The 15022-nt window shown below is 48.2% G+C and overlaps 2 protein-coding genes across 8 annotated transcripts; one reads left to right on the top strand and one right to left on the bottom strand.

The window, feature by feature from the left end:
- Nucleotides 1–74: 74 nt before the first annotated feature.
- On the top strand, nucleotides 75–9906 carry LOC109523943 (BRCA1 DNA repair associated). Of its 7 annotated transcripts, none has more exons than XM_019883440.1 (21): nucleotides 75–366; nucleotides 638–739; nucleotides 838–891; nucleotides 1095–1175; nucleotides 1320–1408; nucleotides 1488–1524; nucleotides 1616–1707; nucleotides 2081–4279; nucleotides 4435–4508; nucleotides 5273–5369; nucleotides 5657–5780; nucleotides 6411–6511; nucleotides 6586–6713; nucleotides 6828–6915; nucleotides 7617–7694; nucleotides 7802–7842; nucleotides 8129–8212; nucleotides 8749–8806; nucleotides 9039–9112; nucleotides 9487–9541; nucleotides 9705–9906. In XM_019883440.1, exons 2-21 carry the CDS (start codon nucleotides 666–668, stop codon nucleotides 9797–9799), a joined length of 3723 nt encoding a protein of 1240 aa, XP_019738999.1. In that variant the 5' UTR covers nucleotides 75–366; nucleotides 638–665; the 3' UTR covers nucleotides 9800–9906. The 7 variants fall into 7 exon arrangements, with proteins under 7 accessions (XP_019738999.1, XP_019738998.1, XP_019739000.1 ...); XM_019883439.1 differs by having other exon boundaries at nucleotides 75–379; XM_019883441.1 differs by having other exon boundaries at nucleotides 75–397.
- Nucleotides 9907–11487: 1581 nt separating this feature from the next.
- LOC109523880 (rho-related GTP-binding protein RhoN-like) lies at nucleotides 11488–14874 on the bottom strand. Its single transcript, XM_019883320.1, has 5 exons — nucleotides 14823–14874; nucleotides 14131–14183; nucleotides 13885–14041; nucleotides 13214–13317; nucleotides 11488–12622 (listed from the first exon to the last, which is right to left on the bottom strand). Exons 1-5 carry the CDS (start codon nucleotides 14872–14874, stop codon nucleotides 12368–12370), a joined length of 621 nt encoding a protein of 206 aa, XP_019738879.1. The 3' UTR covers nucleotides 11488–12367.
- Between the last annotated feature and the right edge of the window lie 148 nt (nucleotides 14875–15022).

The raw sequence follows: 15022 nt of genomic DNA, 5'->3' as shown, positions 1-15022 counted from the left end.
AAAAAAACATAACATTGAGACGGCAATGACAGACGACATTACCGTATCTTTTTTTTTTCCAACGTCTGCACCTCCGAACGAACGAAACGTATCTTCAACCGAGCCGTGTTCCAAACTTGTTTTCATGGACTTTTCTGTGAACTGGCTCAAAAAAATTCTACTACTGTACTACGACTACCACTATTTGAAAAAAACATTTTTGATACACAGTCAAAATAGCCGACGCTTGCCTTGATGATTAAATGCTGTAGTTTCACCAACCCACCAGTAAGTGGGAGGCGCTATCCCACACAGAAAGCTGCTGTTCAACAAATAACAGAAGAAGAAAGTTTGCGGGAAAAGCGAAGACAGTGACAGCGGAAGAGTGCACGAAAAGCTGGTAAAATGGTTCCCAAGTGTTTGTATATCTGTAAAACGTTGACATTTTGTTAAATCGGCGTCGTCCGTGTAATTCCGACACGGTATGTGTCGTTAAAGTCCTCAGGCTAACGCGACACTCTTACTAAATCGCAGTGGCTGATGTCATAACGCTTAACTACAACAGTGACGGCATCGCTTGGTGAAATTAGTCCTCGTTTATTCAAATGCTACTGACGTGTTGTAGAAACTTAGTAACTGTTCGTTTTGTTGCGCTTAGATTAAAAAACAAACAAAAAAACGACTTCATGGCACCACCCAAACACACCGAGGTGAAAAGAGGAATCGCAGTCCTGTGGGAGACTCTGCAGTGCCCCATATGGTAATTGCCATTAAAGAGCTAATTTAGGCATTACATTGCGTAGAACAGTCAATTTCGACTATATTGCAAATATTTTTTTATTTCCTTTCCATAAATAGTTTGGATTTGTTGACGAAACCAGTTTCTACCAAGTGTGACCATCAGTTTTGCAAGTAAGTATCATTTCATGTCATTTTCACTCCAATGAAGTTTTGTGTGTGTGTGGGGGGGCACCTTCAATTAACTCTGTTCAATGTTTAGGTTTGGAATTTAGTTAGGTTAATCCCTTATTACCTTTCAAATGCTATGTAGTCCGTACTTATACGCATGTATGTTGTTATTATTTTATTCAGCACTTTTTGTCCACCATTTTTAGGTTTTGTATGCTGAAGCTGTTGGACAACGCCAAGCAGAGCAAAGCCGACTGCCCAGTGTGTAAAGAAAAGATAACGAAGAGGTTGGTCATATTCACAATAGCAGCATGTTTGAGAGACGCTGCAAAAATATTCATAATAGGAAGGTCTGTGATTAAGCCTGAGTCTGAGACAGGGAGACCCAGCCTCTCAAAGTGTCTCAAAACATTCCTTTTTCTTCCACACAGAAGCTTGCAGGAGAGTCCGGGTTTTCAGAGACTCGTCACAGGACTGCAAGACATGATCCAGGCATATGAACATGACACCGGCACAAATTGTAAGTACTGTGCAGTCCTTTTCTTCGGTGGCTCAAGTAAAACGCAGAGACCTGAATGCTTTTTCATTTCTACATTCAGACTTGACTGGACTGGCCCAGGAAAGAAGGCGAGCTGGGTGAGTGTGCTCCATCGTCATGTTGTGAATCCAATTGCTTTCAATTGGCACTTGTCCTTTGACTGCCGTTGATCCATTTCCTTCCCGGCAGGCTCAACGATGACAAACGGGTGGATGGGACGCCCGACAATGTGGAGGATGTTGAAAAGGCTCCTCCGAGTTCTCACACATCAACTATAGCAGGTAAAAGCTTGGCGGTTGACAAACGTTGGTCCTGTTCACATTAAAATAGATGGACAAAAGTGCCGCGGCACCTACGGGAAGCGAATGGACCTTGCTTGAGGTCTGAGTTAGAAGAAATAATAGCTGTTCCCCAAACTGTTTGCACAAAGTTGGAAAGAGAACTCTCCAAAATATCGGAGTCAAATGAAGAATTAGAGGGAATCTCAGATTCCAAGAGAAGTAAGGGGTCCATCTCAAGCCCTCGTTGATTAGTTTGTTTGATTTTGGCCACTACTATCCTTGTAGTGTATGGATCATCTCATTCTGGAAGTATTCTTTGCTCCAAATTGTAAAACTGTTGCAATTCGTACTCCTTTTTTTTTTTTTTTTTTAGCTCTCAATGGATTTGCAAGAGTGATGGGGTTTGGAGATTCCGATCCTGTGGCAACAGAAGGCGAAGTTGAAGATGGCTCTGTTCAAACGTCACAATCCATTAAATCGATGGAGGCAACAGCCAATGCATCAAGACTCGCAACTCGTGGGAAAAGGCGAAAGGACCAAGTTGTGCCGGTTGTTTCGGAAATTCAACCTCTAACGCGACTCTCCAGGCAAAAGCAGAAAAAGGATGAGGTGCCTGAGCAGATCTTTGAGAACAGGAAGAAGAAAAGTAAGCAGAAGGTGGCGGAGTGGCTCATGAGGGCTCCCGCCGAGGGGAGCCTCGAGTTGGCGCAGCCCGCAGACGTTGCCCAGGCTTTCGACGATTCCGACAGCTCCGCTTCCACGCTGGACCTCCGGACGCTCGGCAAGAAGGAGCAGGTCGCCAAAACGCTCGAGGAGCACGTTTTTGGGGTCACCTACACACGAAAGCAAAGAGGGAACCAAAGAGCCAGCAACACATCGCGATCACACTCCTCAGAGAAGCTGTCCGAGAAAAGAAAGAAGATGACCGGCACCGAAGACAAACTTGTCCATCTGGAAGCGCCTGCAATCATGGACATCTCTGAAGAACCAGGAAATTGTGAGACTCAGAAGACGGAGCTGGACAAATCTCCAGAAAATGACGAGCTGACAATCCTCGGAGCCCTTCATCCGGAACGCAAGCCAACAAAGAGGTCACATAGCGCCTTGCAGGAGGTCGACTCTGATTTACAGGCCAAAGCGGAGACGGAAAGTTCGGCTCCGAAAAAAGCAGACCGGCGGCGAGGCCCCTCAGAGAGAGGCAAGTCAGCCAGAGCTGTGCAACCTCTGGTTCTTGTCGGAGTTCAAGATGGAGGCGACGACGCTAAGAGTAAGCTTCCGTCGGAGGCGGCTCAGGTTCATATCGAGAACTACCCGAGCAGCGAGGACCAGGAGGCCGCAGTCACGACGGGCACCGGGAGATCCAGGAGACTTCACTTGTCTTCCCAGAACGTTCGGCAGGCGGCTCCCCAAAAAGCCGCGACTCGCCAGGGGGCGAGAGCACTCAGGAAGGACGTCAAAGACGACGGGACGTCGGATCTTGCGGCCGCAAAGGCCTGCAAAAGTAACGGATGCGTATATGACAAAGACATCTGTGCAATCGAAAACATGGACATCTCCCATCTGGAAACTCTCGTTCAGGGCGTTCGTCCCTCTGAAAGTGAAGCAGGCGCAGATCGTGAGCCCCCTCTGATTCCAAGTTGTGCAGGTGTTTTGGGGGCGGCTCCGCGTTCGATGCAGAGTGCCCCGGCGGAAAAGGAGGACTGTCACGACAGTGAGATGGACACCGCTCAAATCCTCAGGAGCTTCAAAGACACCAAAAGGAAGTCATTCCGCCTCGCCCGCCAAAGTGGGAAGAAGAGTCGGAGCCAGGATGAGGAGCTCGCGCACAGCTCGGGAAAGAGGTGTCTTACTCGTTTGGCAGTCCAGCGTTCCAAGCAGCAGCAGCAGCAGACGACGCAGAGTTCGGACCTCACTGACCCGTCAACCTGCAGCGATTTGCTCCCCCCAACAAATTTGCCCGCAAAGAAAATGGATGCCAACGTGGTGGCCGCCCCCGTTCTACTCAGAAGTTCTATCAGCAGTGGCCTCAGTCCAAACAAAGTGACAACGCGCGAAACGGAAAGTCCTCTGGCATCCATGCTGCCTCAGGTGGTGGATTCTGGACTCCGTTTTCACGAGCGCCAGGAGATTCCAGAGAGTCCGTTTGACCCCGCCGCCACTGGAAACTCTTCAGCAAGCACATCCCAACATGTCGTCCACGCCGACTGTTCCTTGACTCCGGACGGGCTCGGAGTTCAGCCAAGCCAGCCGCCCCACGGAACCCAAACGAGCCTGCGCTCGTCCGCCCGGAGCAGCCCGAGCCGCAGGAGACGGAGGAGGACCCGGAGGCTGCGGTACTCGTCAGGCGTTGACGAGTACCGCGAGCAGCAGTCGTTGAGCAGCTCCCAAGACACGCCATCCACTTTGCCGCCAATCTTCCACGGGGCCGCTGCCCGGCCGCACGGCCACCGCGCCGACGACGCCGCTGAAGCTCACCAACACAAAGCCGACGATGTCGCCGTGCGGTGCGAGAGTCCAGACTGCATCACCGCCAGCCAGGCGTCCGTTGACTTGTTTGACTCTCCGGAAGAATGTAAGAAGCAGGCTGAGAACAGTTCACATTTGTCATTTTATACTCACATTTGTTTTTTAGCGCTGCTCTGTTATTTTTTTAAATTGTTGCAAAAAGACTTCATTTGGAGTTAGTATTTAGTGAGTCGAGTTTCTTTTTGGTGACTTTTTTTGCAGGTGACGCACCGGTGAACGATGCAAGCGTGTCTGCCGAGTCGTCGCAATTCGCAAGCGAGGTTCTCGTTACGCAGGTAAATATGTTTAAAGTATATTTCAACTGCTCAATCAAATAAAGGGAATGCTTAAACAGCACAATGTAACTCCACAAGTGTTCCAGTTACTGTATTTTTTGGAGGGGTGTGTGTGAGAGAGATCAAGTCAATTTTATTGAGTGCAATTTCCATCATGAGGAGGCTCAAGGATCAAAAAACGGCTTTCTCGACTAATAAATAAAATACAAATTGAATCACGCAGCTTTTTTCCTTTTATTTATCTTCCATGGACTCAAAATAGCGTCCGCTGGCAGCTTCTCTGCCTGCATTGCCGCCTCCATCCCACGGAGGGCCGCTTCCTCATTGGTGCTGTCATCTCCAGAATGACTGATGATTTAGCTTTGTTTGAAAAAAAAAAAAAAAAATCCCTCTCAGCAAGTTTTAAATTGCATTTTATTTACATGGGCCGCAGAGGAGATGATGCTTGTTGTTCTTCTCATCAATCATCCTGCGTTCTCCCTTTTATCTCTCCAGTGTCACGCCTCACTAAATTGATCTTCAAATCTCACTCGACTGCAAATATTGCATAAATCCCACTTTTCCTTACTGACACAGTAAAGCAAGGAAAAACCCCAAACAAAATAGCCATGAAGTCATTTGGAGTCGCCAAGTTTCCTTCCCGCCCCTGCTGATTGACGCTCACTATAGCGCATGCGTGAAATCAAGGTTGCAGTCCGAGCTTTTCACTTCTCCGCCGTTCAATCAATAATGAAGGCTCCTCTTGTTCTCCCTTCGTTGGCCAGCAAAAGCTGGAGATGCAGAAGGAGCTGCTGAGGCTGGAGAAATTGATGGCGCTGGTGACCGAGGTGCTCCAGGAGAAGGAGGCCAACTCCGCTGTGTGTAAGCAGATGGCGCCGGTTCACGCGTGGACATGTCCGAATGAGACGCTAAATAGAAGCAAAAGGGGTCCGGCGCGAGAATTGTCAACCGTCGGACTTTCTCTTCGGTTCTTCCCCGTCTCGCCAACCTTGTTCTGAACAATAGACGCTAGCATACCAATGTGTCATGTCACATGCTCTGTAGATGCTTTTAGTGAAGGTTTTCCAAATGTTTTTACACAAAATACTTGTTCTATCTCTTGACTATATTTTGTTTCTTACTGAGTTGTTGTTTGTGGCTTTCGTTAGGCTCCGATGCGCCGAAATCGGATCCACGTGACCCAAATGCAAGCTGTGATCCAGACAGGTTGGTCACGCGGGCCGCTTTGGAACATCAACAGCACGCGTCCAACGTTGCCGAGTATCCTCGCGTCAAAATCGGAAGGCTAGTTTGCCTTAAAAAAAAAAACAACACCATTTCCCCATCACATCTCTTTGAACTTGGTTCAAGACGCCACCCTTTATGTGCTGCTTATTTGTTGAGCAACGCACTTCAAATGTCCTGCGTGTGAATTGCACTTGGGCTACTACGATAGATAACCTGCCAGCAAATGCGATCGTTATCTTCTTTATCGATAACACGTCTTGCATCAGGTAATTGGGTGGCTGCCTTCTCCTCCTCCACCCGTCTGGCAGGGTTAGGACGAATAATCGCTCCAATCAACCCCCCGCCCCCCAATCTGCTGGAGGGATGACACCAGAAAAAGTCACCGCCGCCCGTATCTTTGATCGTTCCGGAGCACTCAGACGGAAACTTGTGTTGCCTGGCTAATACATGTCTTCCGCTTGACTGGTGCGGCCCTCCCTCGCCTCGCGGGGTTCGAAGCGCTCTCCTCCGATCAAAGAGGATGAGAACCTGCAAAGGGGCTCGGCAAGATGAGCTTGTTGTGCAAAGAAATGCGCGCGGCAGAAATCGAGTAATTGCAAGCGGTCTTACATGCGATGGTGTGGTCTTGATTAAAAAAAATAAATAAATAAAAAAGTTTTCGGTGCATTTTAATGGCGCACCGTTGTTTTGCAGGGAAGACCTTGGGAGAAACGCAGAGGAGCTCGGAAAGCGTCTCCGCGATGGAGAACACTTGTCTCAGCCCGCCATCGAGACGTGTAAGTTCTATCGCTCTCTCATTCGTCCCGGTAACCATGATTTGACTGAATGATTTCTTCGTTTTCCCGCTTAGCGCCGCACGCAGGACCCGCTGGGAAAAGCTGCGGCCGTTCAAAGGACAAAGAGAACACGACTCCCGAGAGAGACGGCGGCAGAGCTAAAATGATGCTGGTCTCGTCTGGGTTGGCGCCCGCCGAGCAGGTGTGCGTGCGCGCCTGCGTTGATCCCGCGAGAGTGCAATGATCCAGCCTGAGGGCATAAGTGGGGGGTGAAGGGACGCGTGACGTGCGCCAATCAGACCTGTCCTTCTCGCAGATGGCGGTGAGGAGGTTTGCTAGGAGAGTCGGCGCTCGTGTGGTTTCCCAGGTGACCGCAGAGGTTACTCACATTGTCATGTGCACAGGTAAACGCATCTGCACCCGCCGCTCGGAACTTCGTCATCGCATCATCGGACAGTGTGCGGGATTGTGCAACTATTTTTCGAAAGTCGTCCTTGGGACAGCGCCTTTTTAGGTCCATCCTGAAATGTCACCCTCGCAGTGTGTGCCTGGAAACCCAAAGTTGTTTTACCCGAGCAATTCAGAGCAGCTCTGCCGCTTTTGGCTTTGTAGTTTCAGAACAAGAACATTTTCATTTCCAACAGCACTTTGCTGTTTTGGAGATAAGCCGCCAACCTCATTCTCTTGCTCGTCGCTAATTACCCTCCCCGATAGATTATTTTTAATTCGCCCTCTCCGAAGCGCCACGTTTCGCCACGGCCTTTTAACGGGCGGTCGTTTCCCTGGCAACCAAGAAATGGGGAGGGCTTGGCCTTTTGATCCGAGCTCGTTTGAAGGTTTGGGAGGAATGGAAGGCGTGCCAAAAAAGACAAAAGGCAAATTGTTCAAATTAATGTTGCAGTCATCATAATGCTGAAGGACCTTTGTTCGTGGGGAATCTTTTTCCTTTGAGCACCACAGTAAATACAAAAACATGCCATCAATGATCCAACAAGTGTTGTTATGTAAGAACTTGGAAATCCTACTATAAAAAAAATACCCCCCCCCCCCAAGAAAAAAAATTGCTGATCCTTCGTCCCCTCTGCACCCCCTCGCCCCCCACTAGATGAACAACTGGTATGTGAGCGTACCCTCAAGTACTTCCTTGGCATTGCGGGCAGGAAGTGGGTGGTGAGCTTCCAGTGTAAGTAATGTCTTGATATATCGCTTTTTTCCCATGCCTTACTCACCGCTTGTTGCGAATTCTTTGGCCCATCCAAATAAGCGAGCTTCTCATTTTCCTCCTCTCAGGGATTGCCGAATGCTTCAAGCAAAAGAAACTGGTGGACGAGGTACGCTCGGACGCCGTCGTACGTTTCCGTGTTGAATCAAAGCCGCTTGACGAAGCTTTCCGCGCCGTTTTCCACAATAGCCCTCATGCATTATTTGTCATCCGTTTGCTTTCGCATTCACGGCATCTGGTGTCATCACTTCGCTGCGTCACAGCGTGCGCGTTATAAAACCAAATAAGCGTTTTTTCCAACTCTTACCCTTCTTAGAATGGCGGCGTGCTTGCAATATTTTCTCTCTGGTTCGCTCCATTTGCCTTGTTGTGTGTTGTGTTTGCCTTCCCGACAGAGCTTATTTGAAGTCCGAGGAGACGTGGTGAACGGATCCGATCACCTCGGTCCGAAGAGAGCTCGCACCACCGCTGACGACAATGTGAGTGCGCAACTTGGCGCTAACGAAACTTGGAAGCCCGGCCGCCATTGGATCAGGTCACCCTTTCGGCGGTTTCATATGGCATCGTCTATCCGACTGTCAAAGTCCCCGACGACGTGACTGCATTCGTTTGAATAAACGCGCACGCCGATTACCTGGCTCGCCAATCATGTCCCGAAGGACATTAGTGTTGTCTAAATTAAAAATCTGCAGCAGCGGACTTTCATCACACAAAGCACCTCTGGCTGATGAGCATTCAAATTGAAGGGGGGGGGGTGTCTTTTTCTCCACGCACGTTTCCCCTCCATACACGTGCATCCAAGCTCGCGCTGTCGGACTTGCGTGGCCGCCATGGCTCGAGGAAGCCATTGAGCGTTGCTGTTTCCAGTCAAGTGAGTTGACCCTGAAAGCATCAAAGTGCGCGCCCTCGTTGTTGAGGGGCTTGTGTGGCATTTATTTTTTCAAGCGGAGGAAACCGAATTCAGGTTCAAGCGCTTTTTTTTTTTTTTTTCACGTCGTGACTTCTGTCTCCGCAGCTTCTCATGAAGGGCTACGAAATCTGCTTCCAGGGACCTTTTGCAAACATGACCACAGGTAAACACTCAGCGCTCACGTCACCTCACTCCACTCAAACCGCAATTTTCACGCATTTTCGGGTTCCGACGTGAGCTCGGGGTTCTTGGAAATGCTTCCATTTGAATTTAAAAAGTTGATATATGTCATGAATTGCTTGACATGATTATTCGGAACGTTGTGCCTGCTAGCGCAGTTAGCTTCCATTGGACCCAAATCTTTAAATGTTGCTCCGTTTGTGTTCATCTCCCAGAGGAAATGGAGTGGATGGTGCAGCAGTGCGGAGCCACGGTGGTCAAAGACCCGCTCGTGCTCGACAGCACACGGGTGAGTCTGTCGTTGCGAAAAAGGGCCGCTCATATTTTGTCCCACTCAAGAAAGCCCTTTGGCGACGCCGGTCTGTTATGGGATGTCCTTCATGGTTTGAGCGTGGCTCTGTCACTTCTCAGGATTCCATCGCCGCATATGGTTCACGTTCAGGATGGTGTATTATTCAAATCAAGTACAAGGCTGCACGTTGTACGTGTCAGTGAAGCACTTGCCCCCCCCCCCCCATGCCAACACTGCAATTACGATGACTATTCATGACTCCGTCCGGCTCCATTCGCAGTTGAGCGTTGGGCGTGCAGATGCTAAAGAAAGCTACAAGTAGCATCAGAGCTACGTCAATTTTTTTAAAGTCTCTTGTTTTGCTCTCACAGAAATCCAATCAGCTGGTTATCGTTCAGCCTGGAACGGATCCACGCTCGTACAGCGGTAAGTTTCATATCGCACTCGGCGCACTCTGGCAACAACAGCGAACCTCCACGTGTCTCAGATATTTTCCAGACCTCCCCGCAACAAGTGAAAATCTGAAAACGCTTGATGTATGATGGCGGTGATGTGCTGTATTGACACCAGTTTGTTATCCACTGCGCAGGTCTGGCAAAGCAGGCCACGCTTGTGAGTCGCGGTTGGTTGTTGGACACGGTGGCCACCTACACCCTCCAAGGTTACGCCAACTACCTCATATGAGTCAAGAACATGTTTTACCACATTTTTATGAATGCATCTTCTGTAAAAACGTGCACACACTAAAAGACCAGAAACATGTCAAATTAAGCTATATTAAAAAAAAAAAAGACGAGTTCACCAAAACTGAAATGGTCTGAGTTTTTTTCATTTGGAACTCAGGCTGTGCAGTTGATTCACTTTTAGCCATTCAAGTTTCATTATAAATTTTTACAAAATACATTCGTTCGTAGCACCCCCCCCCCAAAAAAAATGCGACGTGAAGTGGTTTTGAATCATGCAATGCATGACACATCAATCATTGAAGTTTGTAGCTTATTTGCGCACCTTGGTGTGGTCGGCCAACACACTGGAGGCGCATCAGTGAAGACTGCAAGGTAACTCAAGAAATTCGCCCCCCACCGCCACTTTTTTTTTTTTTTTTTTTTTGGAATGTCACAGAATCCGCTGGTTGAAATGAGTGCAGTCATGCATAATAGGCAGGCGCTTTCGGTTTGCAGAACAGCAACCGCAGATTTAGCCTCGTTCGGAACAACAGCTGGCTGCAAAGAGCACGCACGAGCGCAAAACAGAACGGGAATGTCAGCGCGTCTCCTCGGAGGCCTTTTGAATGCCAGATGCGTTGGTGCCAGGATGCTGCCATCTTCCAGTCAACTGTTTTTGTTTTTTTTTTGTTTGTTTTTTGTCAGTGCTCTGAATGGGATTTGTTTTTCGCTCTATTTGGGGGGAAGGAATGTGGTGCTTGTGTCGTTTGAATGAGTCCAATCACTGAGGTTATTTTACAGTGCTTGGAATGTGCCTGCAATGAGCGGAGGCTGTCGAAGGTGAGAAAGAATCATTGCCTTGCCGAAAGAAAAAAAAAACATTTTATTTAAAAGAGGAAGTGGACATCAAGATATTGTGCAGAAAAAAATCCGAGCGAAATGACAGAGGCTTTGCTTACGGAGAACACCCGGCCTCGAACTTGTGTTGACTCGTGTATTTATTTTGGATTTCCCACAAGTTGTCACCGACAGCATTTCTCAGACTGACCAGGTGAGGGCAACAACGTGGCGCCTGAAGACGATGACTATGGAACGAGAGCCGAGTTTGTCGTATTTATTGCCATGTTCATCACTTTGATTTGGGGGGGGGGCGAAAGTCAAGCCATTTCCGGGGAATTAATCGAGCGCGGTGCACGGCTGCGGCAAGATGGCGACCAACCACGCGGGCTTATATTCGGTGAGTGAGCACACGAGTAAATGTTTGTCGCTTGTCGTCCTTTCTCACGATGTCCTTTTGCTCGTTGCCCGATTTTACAGCGTTGGAGGACTTCGCAATCCATTCGCCTTTTTCTTGATTGAATACATTGTCGTCTTTGTTTCTTTTGCCACGTTTTCAAATGTTTTGGGTTTGTTTTAAAGCTGTCCAGCTCTTTTCTTTTGTTTTAAATTGTTGCAAATTACGAAGTGGATGTAGTATGTAGTGGATGAAAACAAAACAGCTTTACAAGGCAGCAAATCATAAAACAAAGTGAAATAAAGCGAAATGGATTAATACCAGATAAGAAAGTCTGTCGCCACACTCCCTTTGCTAGTGTGTGTGACAATCCAGATGCGAAGGAGATGTCATCACCTGGCAAAAAGAATTCATATGGCCTTGAAGGCTGCAGCCTTCCCCGGTCCAATGTGTGAACTGTTGCCATGCCAACGTTTTAACTCAACAGCCTGCAACCTGAAGAAGAAAGCGTTCGAGCCATCAAACAACACCCCCACCCCCAATAATAGAAACGCTTTCTGAGGCTTTTCTTCAGGGCTGTTAATGGCCTTGCTTGTTCTATATACTTAGCCGTCTTCATGTGACATTGTTTCCTGCGCTTACATGACCTCACCGTGGCGTTTTTTTGTGATGTTGTGACCGTTGACTAAATCCGTCCAATCCCTTTCAAGGCCGAGGCGAGAAAAGACCGCAACGTGACACATTTCACTTCCCCTCCGCAAATATTTCTTCTGGAGTTTTGCCTTGAGCGTTTGAACCCTTCCTGGATTGATTGCATTTGAAAGCCACTCGGAAGAAAACAGTTTTGATGACTTGTTCCAAAGTGTCCTGGCTGAGCTGCCCATTTGGAGGTTGAAGGAGGATGTCAGTCTGTAAACTGTTGTCATCCAAAATGGAATGAAACGGCCGGGTGTTTTGGGAAGAAAATAGCCGGTGTGATATCATTGAACTGAAGAGTTGAAAAGTTTGAGCGATGCGGAAAATCAAGGTGATCTTTGTTTTTGTTTTAATTTCATTGTCACATAGATAACATCCACTTTTTCTCCCCTTCCATTGGAAGTCACCTTCCCCGTGTGAAACAATATTCATTTAGCGACATGAATACGTGGTGCTACTCATCAAAGCACTTGTGGGTTTTAGGAAATTGGCGGTCGACTTTCTCGTCCGTGATGCAGGTCGATGGTTTGTCTACCGACGTCCGACGCTTGGTTACGGATCGGGAGCCGCACCAAAACAAAACTGTACGCTCGACCTCGCATTGTCCTCCCCCCTCCAAGCGGCGCAAAGACTAAATAAATTAAGTTTCTTCCCGGCTCACATGAGCACGCAGCTCTTGGCGCGCGCCTTCCTGATGGCGGGCGGGCGCTCGTGAACGTCAGTCCGAGGCGGTTGCTGCGAGACCCGCCTGAGCCCCCGCCGTGAGCCGGCGCGCTTCGGCGCCGGCCGGGGGCCGCGCGTCACGGACGCCAGCGTGGTGACGTGGAAGACGTCGCGGACGCTGTTCTCCGAATACTTGGAGGTGCACTCGGCGTAGGCCGCGGCGCCGATCTGTCTCGCCAGATGAGTACCCTGCGAGGACAAAAAAGGCGCTTGTTTGAAAGGAACCCTCGTGTCAGTCACCTGATGAAAGACTGGGTCTGCACCCAAACAATGAAGGGCAGGAAAGTGATTCTTTGCGGCGGTCCTCTCGTTAGTTTGCCAACAGTGGAAAAAGACGAGGATAAAAGAGGTTTGCCTTCATCCATATTCCAACTGAAGTCGCTTGATGTCGAAGGTAAAAGCCGAATGTGGCAATTACTGTCGGCGCAATGAGGGTTGTTGGCTTTTCGTTGATGGAGAATTGGAAAAAAAAAAGAACAAGTGGTTGGATTCCCAGACTCGGGAATTCACATTGACATGAAAATGGTCGATTAATAATTCATGCGGGGCAACGCTCCTTTCTCCAAGAGGCAAGCACAACCAATGTGGCGGCGCGCATCCCTCCCGTGTTTGTCTTCCCGCTTTGTTCGAAGTTTTCTTGCGTTTGTTGAAGTGAATCCGCTGCAAAACCGAAAATTTTCCAAGAGTTTGTGTGCGTTTGTTTCAGGGGACGTTCTTGAGTGGTGGAAGACTGCGCACGATTGATTGGGATGAGGGGGCAAAAGGGAGATTTCTCCTCACCTGTTCATGGGTGACGGGAATGAGTCTGTGTTTGGAAAGCTCCCTCATGATGTTGACGTCCGTCCTGAGGTCCAACTTGCAGCCCACCAGCACCACTTTGCTTCCTTACCTCTGGTAGAAATGAGTGATCAACGCCGGTTTGATTTGCAGTTGGAACTCATGTGTCTCATCATAGGGGGAAGTTTTGTAGTGCTGCAAACACAACCTACGAGAATGGAGAAGAGCACAGAGTAAAATTTTAGCAATGGGTTAAAACATTTTTAAAAAAGCAATGAGCAAACGTGACCTACTGTGTAAGGAGGAAGAGTCTGTCATAGGGCAAATCTAAGAATGTTCTGCAGGTCACAACTACTTCCAGGAGATGGTGCAGTTTCCTCAGTCGGATAACCTGCTCCTGCAGATCCACCTCTGTGTTCAGGTAATAACTCTGCGTGGAGTCAAACATACTCAATATCTGCTTTACAGCCGATGGCAAAAATGTCTCCAAGCTTACCAAGTTGTTTGGAGTTGTCAATTCTTCCCCTGAGGAAAAGAGATGAAATATCGTAAAAAGGCAATGCATTTGCTATACAGGTTGCGCACTCCATTTTGTATGACATGTATGTATCAATGACAAATAGGACAATCCCTTGGGTACAAAATACTGATTCGCAGTGTTGTTTCGAGTGTACCAATGAGGTAGTTGAAGTAATCTTTCCTCATCTTGTCAAGGCCCATTTCTAACAACATTTGGATAGGTGTGAGGTCTGTAAGCGACACGTGCTCGATCTTCTGGTGGTAAGGCTGCAGGATGAGCTTGCAGAGAGAGCTGCTATTGTCTCTGTGAATCTGGTGGCAACACAAATAATATAAATTACATGGCAGTCAATGACGCAGCCTGTCATTTCTCTTTGTCAAGCAGTTGAGAGAAGCCTTACCCACGGCTTGATGTAGCCGTAAGTCAGGGCCTCGATGACCAATTTCAGGCTGTCTTTAACGTCTTGATAGCATACAACACCTGGAACATGATTTTTTTTTTTTTTTTTTTTAACCGCTGCTTGAGTTGTGTTACAACCACATGAATTCGGGTTTATCTAATGACGGAACTGACTCACTCTTTCTCAGGCGAACCCACAGCTGCTCCACAAAATCCAAATCACCTCGCACCAGGAAAGAGTGAAAAAGCGGAGGGTCGGTTTCAGGGTCTGTCTTTAGAAACAAACAAAAGAATATAAATAGGTGGGATGGGGTGTCAGCCACACTCAGTGAAAAGGTCAAGTGTTAACCAACTACCCGTCAACTACACAATGCTGTTTACATAATGTACAGTGAACAGTTCAAAGATCTTTTATAAAATCAGGTATATTGAGAAATTAATATGGTATTTCTTTTTAAATCGGGCATATTTTATATTCATTCTGCGACAACACCACTTGATGTCGTGGTTCATACATTGTGGACATTACATCAGCGTTTCCCAACCGTTATTGAGCCAAGGCACATATTTCACTCAAGCTAGCTCTTCACAGAACACCAACAAGTCGTAACTTCGAAATCAAGGCGCTGTATCCTGAATCCCGTCAAGTCTTGCGTGTTAGCCTTGAGGCGAACTGAAACTGTAGCGTTTCACGTAAACCCAACTGGACACGCGTGAAACCAGAAACGTATCCTTGGCCCCTCATGACGCTAATCTTCAACAAAATCTCGATCTATCCCCGAAGGGGGGGGTGGTTCCTTGTTGAGTTCGAACGAGCGCGCATGTTCCCTCTCGTCTTCTCTTGTTCTAATTAGGCGACTCGTCTTAGACGCCCCCCCCCCCCCCCCCGGGGG

This window comes from Hippocampus comes, unplaced genomic scaffold, assembly GCF_001891065.2.
Source record: "Hippocampus comes isolate QL1 unplaced genomic scaffold, H_comes_QL1_v1.1 scaffold367, whole genome shotgun sequence".
Classification (NCBI taxonomy): Eukaryota; Metazoa; Chordata; class Actinopteri; order Syngnathiformes; family Syngnathidae; genus Hippocampus; species Hippocampus comes.
The sequence above is the reverse complement of the archived record's forward strand: the minus strand, read 5'-3'. Positions and strand labels throughout refer to the sequence as shown.